At 49.2% G+C, this 20,757-nt stretch overlaps 1 protein-coding gene across 2 annotated transcripts in view; it reads right to left on the bottom strand.

The window, feature by feature from the left end:
- Positions 1-16,993, bottom strand: part of Habp2 (hyaluronan binding protein 2) — a 32,815-nt gene extending 15,822 nt beyond the window's left edge. For both annotated transcript variants that reach the window (XM_075974493.1, XM_075974494.1), the window contains exons 1-2: positions 16,860-16,993; positions 7,703-7,739 (exon numbers count right to left, since the gene is read on the bottom strand). In XM_075974493.1, the coding sequence (XP_075830608.1) occupies positions 7,703-7,739; positions 16,860-16,937 (115 nt within the window). In that variant the 5' untranslated portion in view covers positions 16,938-16,993. The remainder of the gene's footprint in view (positions 1-7,702; positions 7,740-16,859) is intronic.
- Between the last annotated feature and the right edge of the window lie 3,764 nt (positions 16,994-20,757).

The raw sequence follows: 20,757 nt of genomic DNA, 5'->3' as shown, positions 1-20,757 counted from the left end.
ATTTCCCATTAAAATGGAATTATCTTTCTATTTCTTTTTTGGATGCACCAACTCTGGCTCCTTGGCAAAGTTTCACCTCATTTATCGCGGTGTCAAGTCAAGACTCTCTTTGCTTGCTCATTATTTTTCCCTGGCTGCTTTCCCCAGGATGAAAATGCTCCCAGAAGAGGCCACCTCTCCAGAGATGAGGATCTAGGCTAAAGATAAGACCACTGTCTTCCTGGAGCCATAAAGCTTCCTTCCATAAATATGATAAAGCAGAGAAAGGGGAGAGATGCAGAGGGGAAAATGGTTTTTCAAGTTGGCCATGAAAGATTTCAGACTGATATTTGAAGGAGACAGAAGGTTGATTGCAATGTCGATTTATCTTGGTTTTCACTGGAGGACTTCCTTTTGTTTTTCTCACATGTGTTTATAGATGAGAGTCTTTTGTAGAGCTCCTAGAACCCCTCTCAATAGTCCTGCAAGCTGGAGGACAGATTGGCTACTCTGGACTGTGTTATTGACACCCCCTGCCCCGACTGGTGGTTAGGGAGATGGCTTTCAGGACAAGCATGAGACCTGAGCTCAGATAACTCCCACCTATGTGTGCAAAACATGGAGACAGAAACCAATATCCTAGGGCTGGGGGCTGGGGATGGAGATTCCTGGAGCTCACTAGCCAGCTACTCTTGCTGAACTGGTGAGGTTTATGTCCAATGAGACTCTACTACAAAGAATAACAAAAAGATGGAGAGTGATAGAGGAAGCTGCCCACCTTAACCCCAGTCCTCTACATGAACACACACACACACACACACACACACACACACACACACACACACACAAATTGCATGAAACACACAAATATGTGCACATGCACTTTGCATCCATACACATGGGCGTGTGCACACAAATGTATACACACACCACCCACACATATAAAATCAAAGAAACACACAAATCTGTACACATTCACTTACCAGTCATACACACATTTAAAAATCACATGAAATAGAGGAGATGCTTACACGTGTGGAATACTGTGACATTTTGAGGGGTGGGGGTGGGCAAAGCCTGGTGTAGGATTTGGACTTCAGTCAAGTCCTATGTGCAAAGTCTGCTCATTTGTCGGTGAGCAAAAGAAGAGTGGAAACACACCAGTTCTGGATCAAAGTCCTCAGAGCAAGACAGGAAGTCCCTCCAGGTTGTGAGGGTCCCAGGTCCAGACTGAAATGGACTGAGCAAAGGCTTACTGGCTCTGGATCACCATAGAAGAAGAAGCCATTCAGCTGGGGGGCAGTGGCGGGTTGCACAGGCATGTCGCCAAGGCCTTTCCACTTGGGTGGACTCCCACCCCTTCTGCACTGTTGGCACTCCGTCCTACGGCATGTGTGAACAGGTTAAAGCAAACCAACAATGGATGAAGTGTTCAACACAGTGGAAGGCCCTGGGGACATGGAGAGTTATAAAGAGAGACCAACAAGAGTAGGGTGTGGCCCCATCCTAGAGGAATCTGCAGTCTTAGGAGCCTCGAGGAAGGAAGCAAAATGAGCAGACTGAAGGATGCTGTAGAGCAGAAGTTGGGTGTGGCCACCGGGAACCCTGGTGTCTTCACCTTCAGTGTTGGGTGTGGACTTGGGTTGAGCCCCTCTGATGACAAGCAGGTCCCCAATGCATCTCCACCCTCCATGCATCTTTACTCTCCGACAGCAGGACTGCACTTCCCATCATTTCCCTCCCCTTGGTCCAGGCTGATTCTGGGACTTGCTTTAGCATTTATGGTTGAAACAATGGGTCTGCTCTAAGGCTGACCCCAAGAAACCTTGTGGTTGTTCTCTCCCGCTTCTTCCTCCTTTCCCCTTCCTTCCTCTTTCCCCTGCTCCTTCTGCCCACTTTCCTGGACCCTCCTGACTCCTTAGTCTGGCCTACGTTATCATACAAGTCAGCAGCATGACAAGATGAAGCCTCAGACATGAAAAAGCAAGCCAATAGCAAGACAAGATGCCAAACCAACCTCTCATTGGCTGAAGATGCAAGGGAATCCAGCTCAGATCAGCAAAACCTGGTCTAGACCAGAACTGCCCAGCAGAACCCAGGTGAAACTGCTGACCCAAGGAGCTAATATCTAACTACATGGTTACTGACTGACATCTCCAAGTCTGAGGTCTTCTATCATGCAATAATAGTAACAGCACTCACATAGAGCTTGACTGATAAAGGGTTGCCCGTGGGACTGGGGGTTAAGATAAAGGGCATTCCTCACTGACCTGTTGGCTGCGGGGTATGGCTGTCCTTGCTCGAACCTCTTTGTTTCTCTTTGGGGCTTAACTCATATTTTGGATTTGTTTCCCTGAGTCTTAAAAATGAGGCCACTTCTGTTCTTCTGTCTTCCCCAAGCAACCAGCACAGAGCCCTCTGCAAAAGATATTCCCTGTGACCAAGCCTCCCTGCTTCTGATTGGCTCAGCTTGAAGCAGTGTGAATGGGGACCTTAGGAAGAAAAGGGGTGATATTTGCGCTTTTTAAGACCTCCTGATGATTCTCTACAAGTCTATAAAGTAGACTTTCTTGGTAGAAAGGGATGTGAAATCTGGTCCCATTCTGGTGGACTGGAGAAACTGCTTTGGAGAAGTAGCTGTAAGGGGCCTTCCTTCAAGGGAATTCAATCCCCAGAGTCCACATTTTAAAAAGCAAGGGTGTGGGGGTACACAAATTTGTAATCCTAGTGCCGAGGAGACAGACAGCATGATTGCTGGGACCCACTGATCAGCCAAGCTAACCTACTATTGAGTTCCGGACCCATGAGAGCCCCATCTCAGAATCCTCAGAAAATCGTGGGTTGTTGGGAGCAGTGAGACCCCAGATCCTGAATTTCTTGTAATCCCCTGATCTGAGTGCCTACAGCTGCTCTGAGCACGAGACCTTCAGGAGTTCCTAATGGCAGGAGAGTGGTTTCTGGTGGGTTTGGCTGGGGCGTGGCTATCTCTATATAATCTGCCCATGAACACAATAAAGGGGGCATTCTTGGGGAATTCAAGGGTGACCCGTGTCGCTGTCCCTATGTCTGTGTGTGTCTGTGTATTTTAACCTCCAGCTCCCTTGCCCAAAGCTCGCGAACTGAGTGCCAGTGCACAGAGCGTAGACACAGGGGCGCTGTGTGTGGCAGTGGGTCAGGTAGCCTGCCATGAATGTGAATATGAGACTGTGCATCAAGCAAAGTGTAAGGAGAGGCTGTCCTCTGACCTCCAGCATGGCAGCATATATGTACATGCACACATACACACGTGAACATGCATGTATTCTTATATTCAGATACACATGTGATGTGAGAAGGTCATTTGTCTATCTGTTGCTTTCATTGGTTAATTAATAAAGAAACTGCTTGGCCGGATAGGTCAGAGCATAGGTGGGTGGAGTAGACAGAATAGAACTCTGGGAAGAAGGGAAGTGAGGTCAGACTGCGATGGAGCCAGCCGCCAGGTCAGACATGCTGAATCTTCCCCGTAAGCCACCACCTCGTGGTGCTACACAGATTATTAGAAATGGGTTAATCAAGATGTGAGAATTAGCCAAGAAGAGGCTAGATATAATGGACAAGGCAGAGTTTAAAAGAATACAGTTTGTGTGTTGTTATTATGGGTGTAAAGCTAGCTGTGTGGGAGCCAGGCGGGATGAAAAGCAGGCCTGCCTGCAGCTCTCACTACACACACGTGCACACACACAAAAGCGCGAGAGAGTGAGTCTATCTCACAAACAAAAGCTATGCCCGAGGTTGCTTTCTGGAGCCCATAAACATGCATGCACACACACAAAGACTGCCAAGGGTTCGAATTCAGGTTACTTGAGACCTCTTCTGAACTACTGGAAAAGGGAGAACCTCGGGGAGAAAGGGCAACTCTGAGGCTTTTATATTAGATGTAAAAGGAAATCCTACGGCCTTGCCACTTTATCAGAATCTAGCTGGAAATAACTTTGAAGAGAGTTGGGGGTATCCTGAATTGACACTAGTGATTTCATTGGCAGGTTATTACATACTAAATATTTTCTATGTGTCAGTACTCTATGCAATTATATACAAACAAAAATTCACTTAACTGCCAACCTCTATGGTGAGGGTAATCCTCATTCCTCGTCTACAGATCAAAACACCCAGACAGAAGGGCATCCGCACCCAGGCGTGCCTAACTCCAAGTCCTACGTGTCTTTTCATGAGCCTGGCATCTCTGTGGCTCAGGTTAGAAAGCCTTTGACCTTTTGGCTTCCAGGAAGGAGTCTGCACCAGGAAATCCTCAGCTAGCACATGACCCGCCAGCCCTCTCCGGGATTCCTGTGGTCCGTGGTGAGGGCCTCTTGGAATGAGCTCACAGTTAGTGCCATGGGAATTTCACAGCTGCTCCGCTAGAGGAGCCTGCCAGATGTGCGGATTGGAATGAAAACCTCTGGAATGTCATCCCAGTTGGCTCCATCCATCACTGTACCACAGCTGGCTCCTCTGAGGGCCTTCCCCAAATCCCAGCCCTGTCGGCCTGCATGTGACGTTTCCAGCCCTGCTGGCAGGCGAGTACAGCCGAGAGCCTTACTGGCAGACGGCAGGACAGCTGATGGATGGGCACAGCCTGTGGTGCTGGGCAGAGCCAAGGCAGCTTTGAAGATGCATTTCCGCAGGCCTACCGGCTGTGTGTCACCTGCTTTAGGGAGATGGGCAGAGCTTGGGCTTTTGATAGCCACCTCCTCTCCCACCCACTGGGGACTGGGGACCAGGCACCTTCTGCTCTGTCAAGGCCCTTGCCATGTCCTGGCACCAGTAAGACCAACCAAGGAGGCAGCTTGCCTGGGGGCATGAGCGGGCGTCTCTTCGTCATGCTGTTGTCTGAAGGGAGCAGGGAGCTGATGAATTTCATCAAAGAACAGCCCCGTGCGCCAGGGGAGCAGATGAGGTTATGCTTGAAATCTAACTGTCTCACTCCACAGCCAGAGGCCAACAGAGCACCTGGAGTTAGACTCTAGGACCCAGAGCCAACGGCTTCCTTTTCCCTCATCAAACTCTCAGAAATTATTTTTGGGTCCTTGTAGAGATTAGGGTCTTGGCATACTGCACCCCACACTGTCCACTCCTGTCTGAGTTGTTTGCTAACTTGAGTCTTTGCCTTAAATGCCTCTGATGTTGGGGAGTTCGTTGGGCCCCCAAAACCCATCAGCTCGATTATTCTAATATTAGGAGATTCTTCCTGTCTGTAGGTCAACTTGGACACTATGCTTTGTGATCTATTCAACTAAAGCCTTATACGAACACACACAATGAATGAATCCACATTTTTCTTTGTCTACAGGGTCGTTACAGTTATTCAACTGGTTCATTGTCTAATTCCTAGGTATCATAAACTCCCTGTAGACATAGTATACTATGTTTTAGAAGATGGTAGTAAAGTGCCTTGTGGTAAAGACGACTCTTGATTTTTCCCCCATTTCTGTGTGTGAGCATACGCCTGTGGATGGAGGAGAGAGGTGGATATAAAGAATCATCCTTCGTTGCTCATTGAAGCAGGGTCTCTGAATCAAACCCAGAGCTCACTGATATGGCTAGCCTCATTAACCAGCTTACTCCAGGGTTCCCCTGTCTCCATCGTCCAAGGTGAGAATTACAGGATGGCTGCCACCATGGCCATCTAGCATATGCATGGGTTCTGGATTCATCTCTCATGCTAAAGTCGGCATTTTATCCACTGAGCTATCTCCCTGGCCCATAAAGACCCTGCTTAATCCCCGCAGGTCAACTATGGACCACAAGTGGAACTGCTTTTCAGACACCTGAAATTGGGGTCCCTTGACTCCTCTATGTTCCGTCTCTCTATATTCACTCCATAGCACCCACAGTCCTGTCTTTCTGACCCCCCTCCCCCAGATTCAAGAGCCCTTTGCTGGTGTCTAAACAATGTGTGTTTGAGGCTGGGAAAATGGTGGCCCTGCCAACCTTGCCCTTGGCCTCTCTGAACTCCACATGTGCCTGGAGTCTGAACTGGGGCCTTCTGGGCAGTTGGACCGCCTTCCTCCCCACATTCTGCCGTGCTCTGGAAAAGGCTGCAGACTCCCTCTGCAGTCCGTGCTCACACGTTTCTACCCCATCCCCTGAGCATATGGAGCAAAGACCTGGGTTACCTGCTCAGAACCACCACGGTCTGGCTTCCTAGCCAGAACTCTTTTCTGGAGAACATTGATGGCTAATCAGGATTTGGCTAGTGGGGTACCATCTTTGTTCTAAGTAAGTCCTTGCTGCAAGCTTGCACCACAACTCCCTGTACAGGCTGCCTGCTCTGGTCCTCTGAGCATAACCAACCCAGTCTATTATCCGTGGGGATGTCTGCCTTGGGTCCCTTGGAGCAGCGAGAAGAATTTCTACCCCAGACTCAAGCAGGTGTTGTGTTGTGCGGCCCACTGTGGTGTGGGCACTAGGCAGAGGAAATAAGAGTGTTCTGGTGCAGGAGAATTGTCTGTATTCTGTCAATCATGTTATAAATAAACGCTGATTGGTCAGGCAGGAAATATAGGCGGGAAAAACCAGACAGGAAGTAGAAATGATGTAATGAGAACAGGAGAATTCTGGGAAGGAGGAAGTTGATTCCTCCCACTCCTGCCCAGACCACCGAAGTAGCAGGATGTGAGCTGCCCCACTGATAAAAGGTACTGAGCCACATGGCTAACATAGATCAGAAAAATGGGTTAATCAAGATGTGAGAGTCATCCAGTGAGAGGCTAGAGCTAATGGCCCAATCAGCTTATAATTTATGGAGACCTATGTGTGATTTTCTTTGGGACTAAACCGTTGTGGGGAACCAGGCCAGACAAAAACCACAACAAACAAGCAGCCTGGCCCTGTTCATGTTATAGTGTTCAAGATAACAGAGTGAATCTGGAAGCAACAGAGAGCCTATGAGAAACACCTGTGTTCATGGGGCTGTCACAGGTGGGAGAATTCTCTGTGTGTTGGATACTATACGACACAACCTCTTTGATTGGATCATTTTGTGTATTTGTGGTTGTTTTGGTTTTGTTTTGGAACAGGGTCTCTTATAGTGTAGGCTGGCCTCAAACCTGCTATAGAGCAGCTGAAGCCTGCCCCAAACTCTCAACCCTCCTGCCTCCCTCCATCTCCCAAGTACTGGGATTATAGAAGCATCCCACCATGCCCAGTTTTGAATGCAATCTTAACACCACGTCATTGCGGGACACGGCATCTCCCTCAGGTCTGCCTGACTCTCAGTGCTCTGTGCCTTGTTATCAGTCTGAGACTTCTAGGGCTTTTCTGGATTGGCTAAGCCCAAGGACAGCGGTGGAGGTATTGGTGCTGTGGGGGGCATCGCTGGGGTAGCTCGTCCTGGAGCTGCCTGTCTTGGCTTCCCCATGTGGCAGTGGAGTAAGTAGGGTGGCCCCTTGCTCAGTCAAGCCCTTTTTCTCCACAGTCACTAATGGACGAGAAGCTAGTTACTTCTTTTCTCTGAGTCTCTGTTTCTTTCTCTGTAATGTTTGACTACATTAGTGGTTTCTCCCTTAGATGGCTGAGACTGGCAACTCAAAGCTGTGTTGAATGTTACAGAGATGCAGAGTTTCTGGATAAACTCTCAAAGGTTTTGTGATACCCAGGAAGCAGGCTAGTCCTAAGGTCCCCTGAGCACGTCTATGCTCCGGCTCTGGGCTGGTGGAAGCCTGGGTGGTGGCACACTCACCTGGGTCTGGGGGCGCAATGAAGGACATCAATGAAAACTGAAAAACAAAACAACACAGTGAGTGTGTGATGGAGATGCCGGCCCCTCCCCAGGTGCTCTAAGACAGAAATCACCATTCCCCAGACACGGGCACACTGGAGAATGCTGAGGGAGAGGCTTGAAGGCACTCCCTCTCCTGTGCACACACCTTGACCCTTCCCCTCACATGCACATACCTGTTGGAAAATGGCTTCCCTGGAATCTGTCACAATACTAACTTATCAGTTGTTCCCGGACCCTGAGTGGCATGGTTACACCATGTTCCCATGACAACCCCATCCACAGAGGAGAACACTTAGGATCTATGCTCAAGTCTAAGTGATTCTTGGGGGTGATTGTCTCTGTAGATGGGGAAACTCTCCAGAGATTTCCCAGTGTTCTTGGGATAAAGCACAACACCGGCCCTGAAGAGACTTGTGGATTGCTTTTTAGTTTTCCTATAGGCTTGAGTGGTGACGAAGTGAATCTCAGGGAGGGAAGAGGTAAAAAGAAAGATGGAAAATGATTTCTGATATCTGGGACTGAGCCTCTGTTTAGTCACCTTATGGTCCCCAGCCCTGTTTTTACAGGGAATGAGACAGGGACATGTGTTTCACTGGAGGTGGGGAGAGGAACAAAGGGGTATTCTCAGGCCTGGGGAAACAGGGACCACCTAAGAGTGCTGAGGAGAAGCTAGAAGGAAGGTGGGGGGGGGGTCCCCTGAGAAGGAGTGTTGCCTCCTCCAACCTCACCCCCAGAACAGCCAGCGACTGTAGCTCAGATCTGGTTCCCTGCTCTGCCTCACCTCCCTCCATCGAACTTGTGTGGAACCCATGGTCTGGGGCTCTCTACCCAGGGAAACAGCATTCGGGGTTTTCTATTTGAAATGAACAGGGTGGGCTGCTGCTCTCTGAGCAGTGGGCAGGACCTGAGAAACTTCCTTCCTGAGCCCTCAGAGAAGCCTGTAAGCCTAGTGCCAGGGTTAAGGGTCTCAAATCCTGCTACACCTAGAGCCTGTGACAGCTGATGCTGCACTGCCTGGAGCCAGCAGGTGGCAGACATGTCCTTTCTAGCCACAGCAGCTGAAGGAATGACACTGATCTAGAGAGGTTTCCCTGTGGAGCCAGCCTGGCCCTTTGGACAGCCAGCCAGCCAGCCCTCCAGCCCCTGCAAGCGCTCCCAGCTCACTTTATGACCCTCTTTCCACTCACAGGGAGGCTGTGGTGCCAGACGGAGCCAGCCTAACGCCAGGCTGGTATCCGGTTTCCAGACGCCAACCTCCACTGTGTCAGAAACAGGAAGAGTGGATACCATTTGTCCCCTTCCATCCCATCATTCTGTTCTGCTTTTCCACAGTCAGGGAATAACAGAGGAACCCCTGGTCCTGGGACTCGAGAATCCAAGTATAAAAATTAGTGGAGGAGGTGGTGTGTGTGTGGGGGTGGGGGGGGTGGGGGGTGGGCAAAACGTAGCTAAGAAACAAATAAGAAAATGGAGTGCTTGTCGAATTATTAAGAGCTGGCAGTGAACCAGGGGCGGTGATAACCTTTTCCGTATACATTGTCTTGATTGTTCTCCAAGGCTCATTCCAATACTATAGTTACCAATTCACCCCAAAGCAGCAACACAGACTTGGAATGTGAGTGCCCATTTTCCACCAGAGTCCTTATTCCTAGCCATCATGTCGGAGTTTGGGAGCCACTGCGTTCCCACACTGGCCTGATTTGGTTTCTCTTGTTGTGGTAAATATTATGACCAAGAGTAACTTGGGAGAAGAGAGGGCTCTCGATGCTGGAGTTTCTGTCGGCTCACATGGCCACTCTCAACCCTTCGGGATGTGCCCTTAGATGTGAAGCTGCTGCTTCAAGTTGCTGTTCTGTCTTTAGTCTTTATAAGGTCGTGCTGGTTTCCCCAGAGCTGCATCACCCCATGTTCCTTCCACCGTTGAGGCGTGAGGGTCCAGTTCGCATGTTCTCAACAGGCTTGCAGTCACGGCATGAACAGCTCTGGGGCCAAACACTTCACTCACAGTTTCAGGGGACGCAGTCCATCAGGGTAGCAGTGCAGTGTTGGCTCTGTGGCGGCAGGAGCTGAGAGCGGAGATGCGGGCCAGAAGTAAGACTTTCAATGCGTGCCTCTGGTGGCCCGTATCAACCAGCTAGAGTGCATGTCTCAGAAATTCTGTTTGTAACCTCAGAAAAAAGTGTCACCAGCTAGGGACCAAGTGTTCAAAAATGAGCCCATGGGGCTGGGGTGCAGTTCACAGACAAAGCACGCTGGTATTTTCCATTTGAAGAAATTAAAGCCACTGTGATTGGCCCAGAGCACTGCCACTTCCTTCTGTATCCACAAGGCTTCTCAGTTTGGCCCAGAACGTGCTCAGTGCTGACTCAGTTGCTAGGCTCAGTGTGGCTGTGCCTTGATGTTCTGGTGAGAGGAGAAGGCTCTTGTGGGGCGGATGCCCCAGGAGAAGGTGCTGGCAAGCAATCTCTTCAGATGGATTCCTTCTTGGAGACCTGGGGGACGCCCTCTACAGAGAGGAGCTGGCCTAAGACACCAGGGAAGTGGCTCAGAAGGATTCCAAGCAGTTCTTCTGCTAACAAGGCCCAAGGTTGTCCCGCTTGGGTTCCCGCTTATGGCTTGGGAATGGCTTCATGTGATAACAGGGGCAGACATGGACAGGGAGGGAGAGGAGAGGAGAGGAGAGGAGAGGAGAGGAGAGGAGAGGAGAGGAGAGGAGAGGAGAGGAGAGGAGAGGAGAGGAGAGGAGAGGAGAGGAGAGGAGAGGAGAGGAAAGAGGAAGGGAAAACGTCTCTAGACCCAGAGCATGGTCTACATTCTCTGGTTCTCACACTGTAGTGCCTAGAGGCCCTGTGCAGAACTGGATCCCATGGTGTGGGTGGGGCCAGAGAAGGCAGGCCTGGTGACTCTGCCCTTTGCCCGTGTGTGTGTGTGTGTGTGTGTGTGTGTGTATGCGTGTGTGTGTGCATGAGCTGCATGCATGTGGAGACCAGGAGTTGATGTCACATGTCTCCTAATCACAGTCTGTGCATTTAGGCATGAAGTGCCTGGCCCAGGAACCTTTCTCCTGGGCAGCTGTTGGTCAGCTTCTTGTCTCAGTTTCCTCAATTAGGGAAAATCCCAGGGTTGTAGAAATGGTTTAGTCAATAAAGTGTTTGTCATGCAAGCATAAAGACACAGATTCAAGTCCTAAGAGCCCACATGGGAAGCTAGGTGTGTGGCAGCATGTGTCTGGAGTCCCTCTATTGAGGGATGGGACAGGGGACCCCTGGAGCCTGTACTCCAGTCATATGGCTGAGTAGGTCAGCCCCAGATTCAGAGAGAGCCAAGGAAGCTGGTGTGGTAGGTAGAGCGTGTCCTTCATTCTGGCACACGGGGAGCAGAGGTAGGTAGAGCTCTCAGATTTCTGGGCTAGTCTGGGCTCGTGTCCCAAAACTCCACCCTTCAGAGAACAGAAAAGAAAGATGGAGAGAACAAGAGATATCTGATACCAACCTCTGTCCTCCAATGCATGTATGCTCATGTCCATACACATGCATGGACACTCATGCACATATACATGCATGTACATTCACGCGCACATACATGCATGGACACTCATGCACATATACATGCATGTACATTCACGCGCACATACATGCATGGACACTCATGCACACACACATGCATGGACACTCATGCACACACACATGCATGGACACTCATGCACACTATACACTCATGTACAATAGTATACACATGCATACTTATGCACATACATATAAACACACATGCACACATGTGTACATGTACTCTCATGTCCACACACATGCATGTATACCCATGTACACAATACACACATGCATACATGTGCACATACATGCACGCTCATGTGTACATGAGTATACATGTTTGTATACTCATGTACACACATGTACTCTCATGTATACAATGCACACAGGCATGTACACTCATGCACACACATGCATGTACACTCATGTACACACAAGTATTAAAAATAAATCTTTGAAGTAGGTAAAGGTGAGTCTGTAACAAGAGTGTTAGGATATCAGCTTAGGCGGTGGCGGTTTCTGAAGTGGATTCAACCATGACTGAAGTCTAATTACTTGGTTGTCTGGCAGGACTGAGCCTTTGAAGAGAAGTCTCCAGGAGGAGACAACTTCCTCTCTTGGTGGACACTTTGGCACAAGCATGATTGAGAGGCCACACTCTGGCCTGACACCTCTGGGTCCACATCCAACAGACCTGTAGTCTTTGGAGTGACTACTCATGTCACCATGGCTACAAGCACAGAACTGGCTATGGACAGAAGAGTTTGAGCAGCTCGCTGGCCTGCCAGGGCACCATCTTGGACAGGTTATCCTCGTTTCTGTAGCTTGTTTTGCTCTCTGTGAAATCAGTGATGCTGGCCCTACCTGGTAGGCTTTTCAGGAAGTTTGAACTAGAAGAAATGCGTGGTAAAAGTCAATAAATGGCTAGTAGCACTATTATGAGATATCATTGTCGATTAATTAATTTTATTGCTATTATTATTTTCAAATTGCTTGGTGCACAGTGGGGGGCACAGCGTGGGAGGGGCAGAGTGTGGGAGGAGCATGGTGTGGGAGGGGCAGGGTATGGGAGGAGTATGGTATGGGGGGGCAAAGTGTGGGAGGAGCATGGTGTGGGGGTGCAGAGTGTGGGAGGAGCATGGTGTAGGAGGGGCAGAGCATGGGAGGAGTATGGTGTGGGAGGAGCATGGTGTGGGAGGGATTCGATGTGGGAGGGGCAGAGTGTGGGAGGGCCAGGACCAGGAGGGCCTCTCAGCACAAGGTGTTCCAGGAAGTTATTTCTTGGGTCAATCACAAGCATGTCATATCAGCCCCCTCCCCCACCGTTTTTCCCTGGGATCCTTGCCAAACTCTAAGCCAGGAAACCTTGTTATATTAATTATGAAGAGAAAGCATGTTTTATTTAAAATCCCGGCTGCTGAATTTTCTGCCATGCTGTTTTTCTGTGACAGCAGAATTTCTTTTGCATTTTGGAAATCCTAATGCATTTAGAATATAAATATATCTGTGCTTATACACACAGGTGGCTTCAGCGACCTGATTTCCCTAAATACCAGGATACTCTGCAGAGCTAATGAGTTGGACTCCTGCTTGCAATCAAGTTTTTGGGGTTGTTTCCCCCCCCCCCCCTTAAATCTGTGAGAAGTTTCAGTGGAATTCAATCCTTTCCTTTATCCAGAAGTCTTTGCCTAGATTGGAGAAGAGGAAGGGACCCCTAGGCATGAAAGAGACTACATTCTGGGGTGTTGGGGGTTTCACAAAGGGTGGCTCCCAGGTTCTGCCCTGGGGCTTATGTAGATTTGAGTGCTGAGACTGGGGAGTGGCCCACTACAAACTGGAATGAATACTTTACCATCTATGGCATGTTTGAGTAATCACCATACAGTCTCTCTCCATCTTTCTGCCTGTGTCTCTTTATCTGTCCCTCCCTCGTTCCCTCCGCCCCTCTTTCCCCCTCCCTCAGTAAAGTATGAAGGTGTAGAATGGTGATCCATAGGCTGGGGAGACTTGCGCACCCCCCTTCACAGTGTGCACAGGAATGTGTGCTCACTTTTACTCTAATATGCAGTTTTTATGAAACCTCGGTGAGCTCTGTCTATAACTGAGATGTTGGACTTCTCAAATGCTGCCTGGCAGCTAGAAGACAAAGAAAACGCTCTGTGGGCTGCCCTACACGATAAGCAAAGCCGGGCTGTGAGCCGGAGAATGGACTCCGGTTTGCAATCTCGGGTTTACACGGGCCATTCTGTGCTTCAGTCCCTAGGAAGATTCCAGAAGTGAAATAATACAGCGATGTAAACAAACAAGCATTTCGTTCGTGAGTCCCTTTTGTGCAGAGCAGCAGAAACTAGCATCTTTGTTTCTCCCTGAAGCAGGACAGGGCTGACAAGCATTATTCTCCCATTCTGACCCCTGAAGAAGCGAAATCTCATGGTGGTCAAGCCTGTGTGTCCCGACCATTTTAAGAGTCACCACTGAAGAGATTTCTAAGGCAGTTCCTGGCTCTCTGGCAGTCGAGTGGCCTTTCTGTAAGGAGGGGGGACAGAGGGACTCTGTCTGGCACAGGAGAGTCAATCACCCCAAACCTGTTTCTTCTTTGTAGAGCAGGGAAACAGCACACAGCTATGCTGGGGATGGCCACTGGATGATTTTATGATAGGTGTGCACAAACCAGTCCAGACCAGACAGGAAGACCTATGAATGGTATCTGGAGTTCATGGCCGCATTATCGGAGCCGTGACTGTGCTTTCTAAATAAAATCTCAGTTAAAGACCAAGGAGACGACTCAGCTGGTGAAAGTGCTTGCTACAAAGCCGGATGACCCGAACTCAATCCCCAGAGCCCACAGGGTGGAAAGAGATACTTAATCCAGAAGTTATTCTTTGATCACACACACACACACACACACACACACACACACACACACACACACACACAAACACACACACATACACACACATACACACACACACACACATACACACACACATACACACACATACACACACACACACACAGAGAGAGAGAGAGAGAGAGAGAGAGAGAGAGAGAGGATCAGGTGAAGATGATGATAAAAGGTTTATTGAAGGACAGCCTCTGATAGAGACGATCCTGAGAATAAGTTAACAAGATGCACTTGGCGCCCCTTGGGTCAGCACTGGTCTTCTTTCTGCTTCAAAGCCCCATTACCTTCTCCCCTGCAAATTGTGCCTCCAGCTAGGATGTGGGCACCCTAATACCACAGGCACCAAGAGATATACTTAGGTCTCTAAGTACTTAGACGGTACTCAGGAACCCAGGCCTGTCGTCTAAAGGCTTCAAACTTCACTGTGCCATTCCCCAGCTACGGGGCTTAGTTCTGTATGTGTAAATGGGAGCAGTGACAGCAGCTATGACTTGGGGTCCTTTTGGCCGTGAACCATTCTGTAGCAAACTTAGGGGCTGGCACTGAGGGCCGACTCCACCATATGCGATCAGTTCATTATTATATTTTATTACGGATACAGGATCTGGCTGCATAGGCCAGACCAGCCTGTATAACTCAGTATGGAGCCCAGACGGGCCTGGAATTCACAGTTCTCCTGCCTCAACTTCCTGAGTGCTCAGAGACAAACTGGTTATTATTTTTAGCTATGTAGGTGGGAAAGGCCCCACAGTCCATCAGGCTATGTGGCTTTGTCTCCCCACGAAGCCCCAAACTCTCCCAAGCATCCAACGTGACTATTTTGTCCTGGGTGTAATGTGCCAGGTCACAGAACATGAAAAGACTCCCCCCCCCCCCCAGCCATCTGTTTGGCACACATTGGGGTAAGAAAATGTAGGAAAGGCACGAGTCCTTTCTTTGGAGTAGACCAAGCTCATTGCCTGAGGCTAGCCCTCATATGTTCTCTTTTATCTGTTTTTGACTTACAGTTTCATTAATTACCCTAAAAGTTCCCTGGCTGTTACAAAAAAAAAAATATTTGTGGGAAGGTTGGGGAGCTAGGACTATTATCCTTGTGAACGTCAAACCATCCTGTCGCCCCTTCTTGCCTGCAGACTTTAGGATCAATTGTTTCCTGCTGGTGCTTTCTCTGGGCCTCTGATAACTGCGCCTGCCTTTCTATACAGCTGGGGGACAGCCGCTCTCAGCTCCAGGTGCCACCAAGCAATCACCAGTCAGATCATCTGGCTAGATAGCCATCTCTGTCTGCAGCCACCACATCTGTCCGCCTTATAATCTGGCAAGAAAATCTTTTCTAAGACAAGTCCCTAGGAAACCGCATCTGGGTGGAAGGAAGGGCTCTGAGCTGAGTAACTGAGGGGAGCTAAAGATGTTATCTTATCAAAGTGCTAATGAGCGAGGCTGCAATTAATTCCATTCCCTCAGGAAACACCCGCAAAGGGAAATACAACTCAAAAGTGCTTAATGAGAAGCAAGAAGTTTACACTTGCTCGCACCCTCTCCCTTCCATGTCTCTTCTTCCGAGGGACTATGCTCTGCTCTTCATAGGTAAGGCGCACACATCTGGACATTATCCACGGGAAGAGCTCACACTAGGGTGGCAGTTTGGTTCACCAGTAGAGTGTGCCTGGAGCACACTAAAGATCTTGGTTTTGGTCACCAACACCACAAGACAAAAGCAAAAGAGCTAAGGTTTATTGGGAGCCACATACGTGACCTTCTGTTGCCATGACCCTTACCAAATGAGCAGAGGGTTGTTGGCCATTGCTTGGAGGCTCAGGGAGGTTATTCGGCTACATTTTCCAGTTACTGTGACAAAGTCAAGACTATTGCTGGATCCAAGGCTCAACACTCAAGCCTTAGTCTATAGCCAGCATAGAGACTCCAGGAATTCGATTCCTCCCTTTCCCCAAAGATCCTGTTGGCAGTTGCACCACTGGGGTGCACAGACTAGGGGTGCACACACTTCGGGGGTGGCACAGACCAGCCAGCATCTCCCTTACTTATCTCAACCCAAAGGTCTTCATTGCCCTAGTCAAAGCTCTACAGTTTTCCCTTTCTCACCCACCACAAACTCCCTTGGTCCCTGGCTCATCTTCCTTGACCCATCTACTATGGTCATGGGAAAAAAGACAAGAAAAGTACTAGTCACAGGGCTTCAAGTTGGATGCATCTAAGTAGACCCTTTGCTGGGCTCACTTCAGCCACCAGGGAACCTTCTAGGGCCGAATCCCAGGAGTTCTTTTCTTAGTGTCCTGGGAGAGCTGGAGAGTCTGACAGGTATGTTAGGGCTGGCGCCCCCACCTGCTTTCGTAGGGACAAAGGGGTCCTTGAGGTGCGTACCAGATTTCATCCACACCGTAGGACATTTGTGCACACTAGCTATCTCTGCTGGAATGACTTCATGGAGGCTCTGCTGCAGGAGACTCATGTCACCCGCGTGTCATTACGAAACTGCGCACATGTCCCCGAGATGGCCTGTGGAAGCTCTTGTAGTCAGAGCGCTCAACTTGGCAACACCAGCCTTTCCCAATTTAAGATTTCTTGCTTCGAACCCAGATGGCTTGATTTTGCTAAAACCCTCATAGTCTGCCAACCACAGAAATTTGAAATGACCACTCACCCCAGTGGCTGACTTCCCCAGGAGGGCGATTAGCAGCAGAACACGGAGCTCCAGCATCCTGACCAACAGCTGTGCCATTAAAGGCCTCTTGATTTGCCTTCCCTACAATTTCTTTTCTTGTGTATGCCTTTCGGAGTGGGGGTGGCGATGTTGGTCTCTGAGGATTCCGGAACAAATGAAGAGGATGCAAATTATTAACTAGGCATCAAATACTGTTTAATGTTTTGCAAACCAACTATCTTGATTAAACAAATGGTAACTTGGGGGGTTGGGCAGAGTCAAGGGGTGCCTTGTCTTCTGTTAAAAAAAAGAGTTTCCAAAGATAGCGGTCAGAATAAAGAGCCCGAGGCTTGTGGGTGCATGTAGGGGTTGTTGAGTTTCAGTTCTGCGGCTGGCATCAGCCACAGGACAGAGGGCTCCAGATCAGGCAAGAACCTGTGCCACCTCTGAGAATACTGGTAGAGTTCTGATCTTCAAATCTCAAATCTCAACCAGAGCTAAGGCATGGATGGGCCCCTAATAACATCACACTGTATATTCATGAAAGATAATTAGAGGATGCCGAACTGCTGTTGACAAACATTGATTCTGGGCTGTTTGAACTGCTGCCCGTAGTTGCTTGTTGGCTTCAAAAGTTTTCCTTTTTTTTCTTCCCAAAACCTCATTACATAAGGTTTTTACTTTTTAATTATTTCCCCCTTTAGTTGGAGACGTCTTTGATCAGCGGGAGGAAAAGCAACCATGGTGCTCATTTTGGGGACAGCTGTTTCCAGCATTCTCTAGTTAGCAGCGCAGGTTGCAGGTAGGGCTACAGAAAGCAGCAGTTACCGGACGAGGGTGGGTGCTTGTGGACTCAATTGATCTCATCAATAGACGTGATTCCCCAGCTCCTGTTTGTCCACAGTAATCTATCCGTAGGCTCCAGGAATCCTCCAGCCCAATTCTGCAATGCGGGCTTGAAATTGAGCCAAGTGATCCACGGGTTGGTGCTCCACCTCTCTCTTCTGCCATCCCACAGGGCGCATGCACTCAGTGCTCAGCCAGGGGCTGCTCCAGTGGCCGCTCCTACCTCCGAAAGTCAATTGCTCACCATGGTGAACTCCAACTCCACAGACCCAGTCCAGGAGAAGCCTGACGGTGAAGCCCACTCAGCAGATGGGTTTTGTTCAGTCAACTAACTTTTCACAAGACCATTATGAGGTACCCGGCTTACTATCTCAGCAATATATGCTCCCTCTCTGCCCCCTTAGATTGAATATTCATGAGGCTGGGCATTCTATTAGATTACCGGTGAGCTCCCAACGTAGGTGGACACTCGGCAAATTTATGTGGGGGGAAACGAAGAAGTGAACAATCATTTTATTGAAGCAGTACTTGGGTGTTTCATATCAAGATGTCTTAGGAGAGGCAGCTCCCTGTGAAATCCAAACGGTGGGAAAAATCAGCGGCATTTATGACCTGTTCAGCACAGCAGTGCCTGCTCACGAGCACATTAATAGCCCTTAAATACAGTCATCTATTGTGAACTGGGCACTGGTGATTCAGGAGCAAAGAAGAGGCCGTCAGCTTCAGTCTTTGTGTGTACATGAGCATGCGTGAGTGTGTGTGTGTGTAAGTCAGAAGCAAACATCTGGTGTTCTCTAAAATTCTTCATCATGTTTTCTGAGAGAGTCTCTCATTGAACCCCAAACCCACCATTTCAGGCAGACTGGCAGGTCAGCAAGTGTGCCAGATCCTTCTGTCTCCATCTCTCCATGCTGAGCTTACAGGTGCATGACCCATGTCTGACTTTGCAGGTGGGTGCTGGGGATCCAATTTCAGGCACCCCCACAGAGTCCTGGCCAGGATAGGTCCTTTCTGGTGTGCCTGGGGCTCTTGCTAACAGAAGCCACATGTTGTGGCTGAGTGGATATGACTCATGCTTGCTCACTGTCTTCAAAGCCAGGTCTTCTTCCTCCTAAGCCTTTGGTGGGAGGCAGCGGCCTGGACTCACAATAGACCTAGGATCCAGACCCGCGGCCATGCTGACCACATAACGCTGAGCCAATCGTCTACTTCCTCAGAGTTTCGGTTTTCCCACGTGTAAAATGGAAACACAGTTCCCTCTTCATGGTGTTACTGGGAAGTGTGCAGGAGAAGGGAGGGCCAAGGGGAGTGTTCTTAGTGGAGGAACTGGCAGAGAGTAGAATACCACAGAACATGCTGGCTGTGACATCAAGACTTTCCGGGGGGCAGCCACCTTTCTGGGGAAGGCCCCCATTCTTAACTGGCCTCTCTAGGAGGAAGGTAACTATGTTCCAGGGTAACTGTGCCAACAATCAATCGGGTGACCGCCTTCACAGCGTTGTCGTACGAGAGCAAGACACACAGACAACTCACAGTGCCCTGGACAAGACAGGAAGGACCCTGGACTGGTGTAACGTGGCATTCCTCAAGCTAACCCAGACGGCACATACCTTTATTTCTCAGGATCAAGGCAGATATCTCTGTGGGGTGAAAGACCAAAGCTTGCTTAGTCACTGGTCCTGCAAGCTTTTGCTAAGCACCTTCTCTAGGGTTGGGCAGTGATCTAGGGAATAAGGAAGACAAACCCAGTTCTAGGCTCTGAGTGGTCATCTTACAAAGACTCCACTCGGTGGCTGGTCTGCAGGTAAGTGCCATCCCCAGCAAGAACTCAGGTGTGGGGCACAGCTCTTTCTCATTGTTCTCGCAGCTTCCTTGTTCCCTCCATTGACCTCTAGGGGCACTCCCCTGGAATGGGCGGGGATGCTAGCTTTTCTCCACTCAAGGATTCTAGCCAGCTGGTATTTCAGAGTTGCTGTACTCTGTTCTCTGGCCTGAAAGATGCTGGGGTGTACCCAGAGCATGAGAAGACATCAGAATTTATTGGTGAGCTTTGTTTCCCAGGGACATTTATAAGCACATGGATGTCTTTCTAACTCCGATGCAAGGTGCTTCGGCCCATTTTTCAGGTAAGCAATGTCCAGAGAGGCTAAGCAATTTGGTTAAGGTATCATAAGTGGAGGCCAAGCCAGGCAGGATTCCTGCCTTCTGGTTTCCCAGCAAATGATTTTCCTTTGCCACAGTAGACTCCTGGGTGTTGGGGTGTTTTCCCCATAAGAGTTTATTGGCAAAGGTTGCCTATTTCCTACTCAGCACCCACCTTTCCCTCTTACTATTACTTGTTGGGGTGTCCAGTCCCCAGAGTTTATTAAAAAAAAGACATCTTTCTGGCTATAGCATGGCTGTAGTCTTAGATAGGTCTGGAAGACAAGGATGTTGAAATTTGGGTGCAAGAAGTTTGTTAGGGTGATGCTTTCAGGATTCACATGCACTACGGAGGAGTTGACTTGCAATGCAGTCACAACTGAGGCATATCCTCCAGAAAGTTCTGGAGCTATATACCCCTCAGACCTGTCCTCCTGTGAACTCAGGAGTCAGAGCTCTGCACTTGGATGCTCCTCCACCAGTTATGAGCTAACGCATAAAAGGATTGTGACCATAGGTCACTCTGTAGTGGTACTCCTCAGTGAGGAACTCAGCTGAGTCCTGGATGCCAAGCCCCTGGTGACTGAAGGACCAGGTGTCTCACTATTGAGTAGGGATCTTGTGACATCTCTCCAACTAACAGCTGGACATACATACATTCTGCATCCCATAGGACAGGTGCCTGGGTATGGATGTGTGGATGGCTTTGTGGGGTTTAAATGAACTCTAGTCTCTGGATGGCCTAATCAGAGATGGTCGAAGGCACGGGCATGGTCAGGCAGAGTCATGGGCAGACGACAGATGGTCAGTGGGTTAATCAATACCTGAGGAAGCTCGAGTGCTGCTGTGGGGATGCTTGCCCAATAGTATTCTAACTATGGCTGAGCTTCTGATCGCAAAGGAGACATCT

The sequence above is a fragment of the Microtus pennsylvanicus genome, chromosome 5, assembly GCF_037038515.1.
Source record: "Microtus pennsylvanicus isolate mMicPen1 chromosome 5, mMicPen1.hap1, whole genome shotgun sequence".
Lineage (NCBI taxonomy): Eukaryota > Metazoa > Chordata > Mammalia > Rodentia > Cricetidae > Microtus > Microtus pennsylvanicus.
The sequence above is the reverse complement of the archived record's forward strand: the minus strand, read 5'-3'. Positions and strand labels throughout refer to the sequence as shown.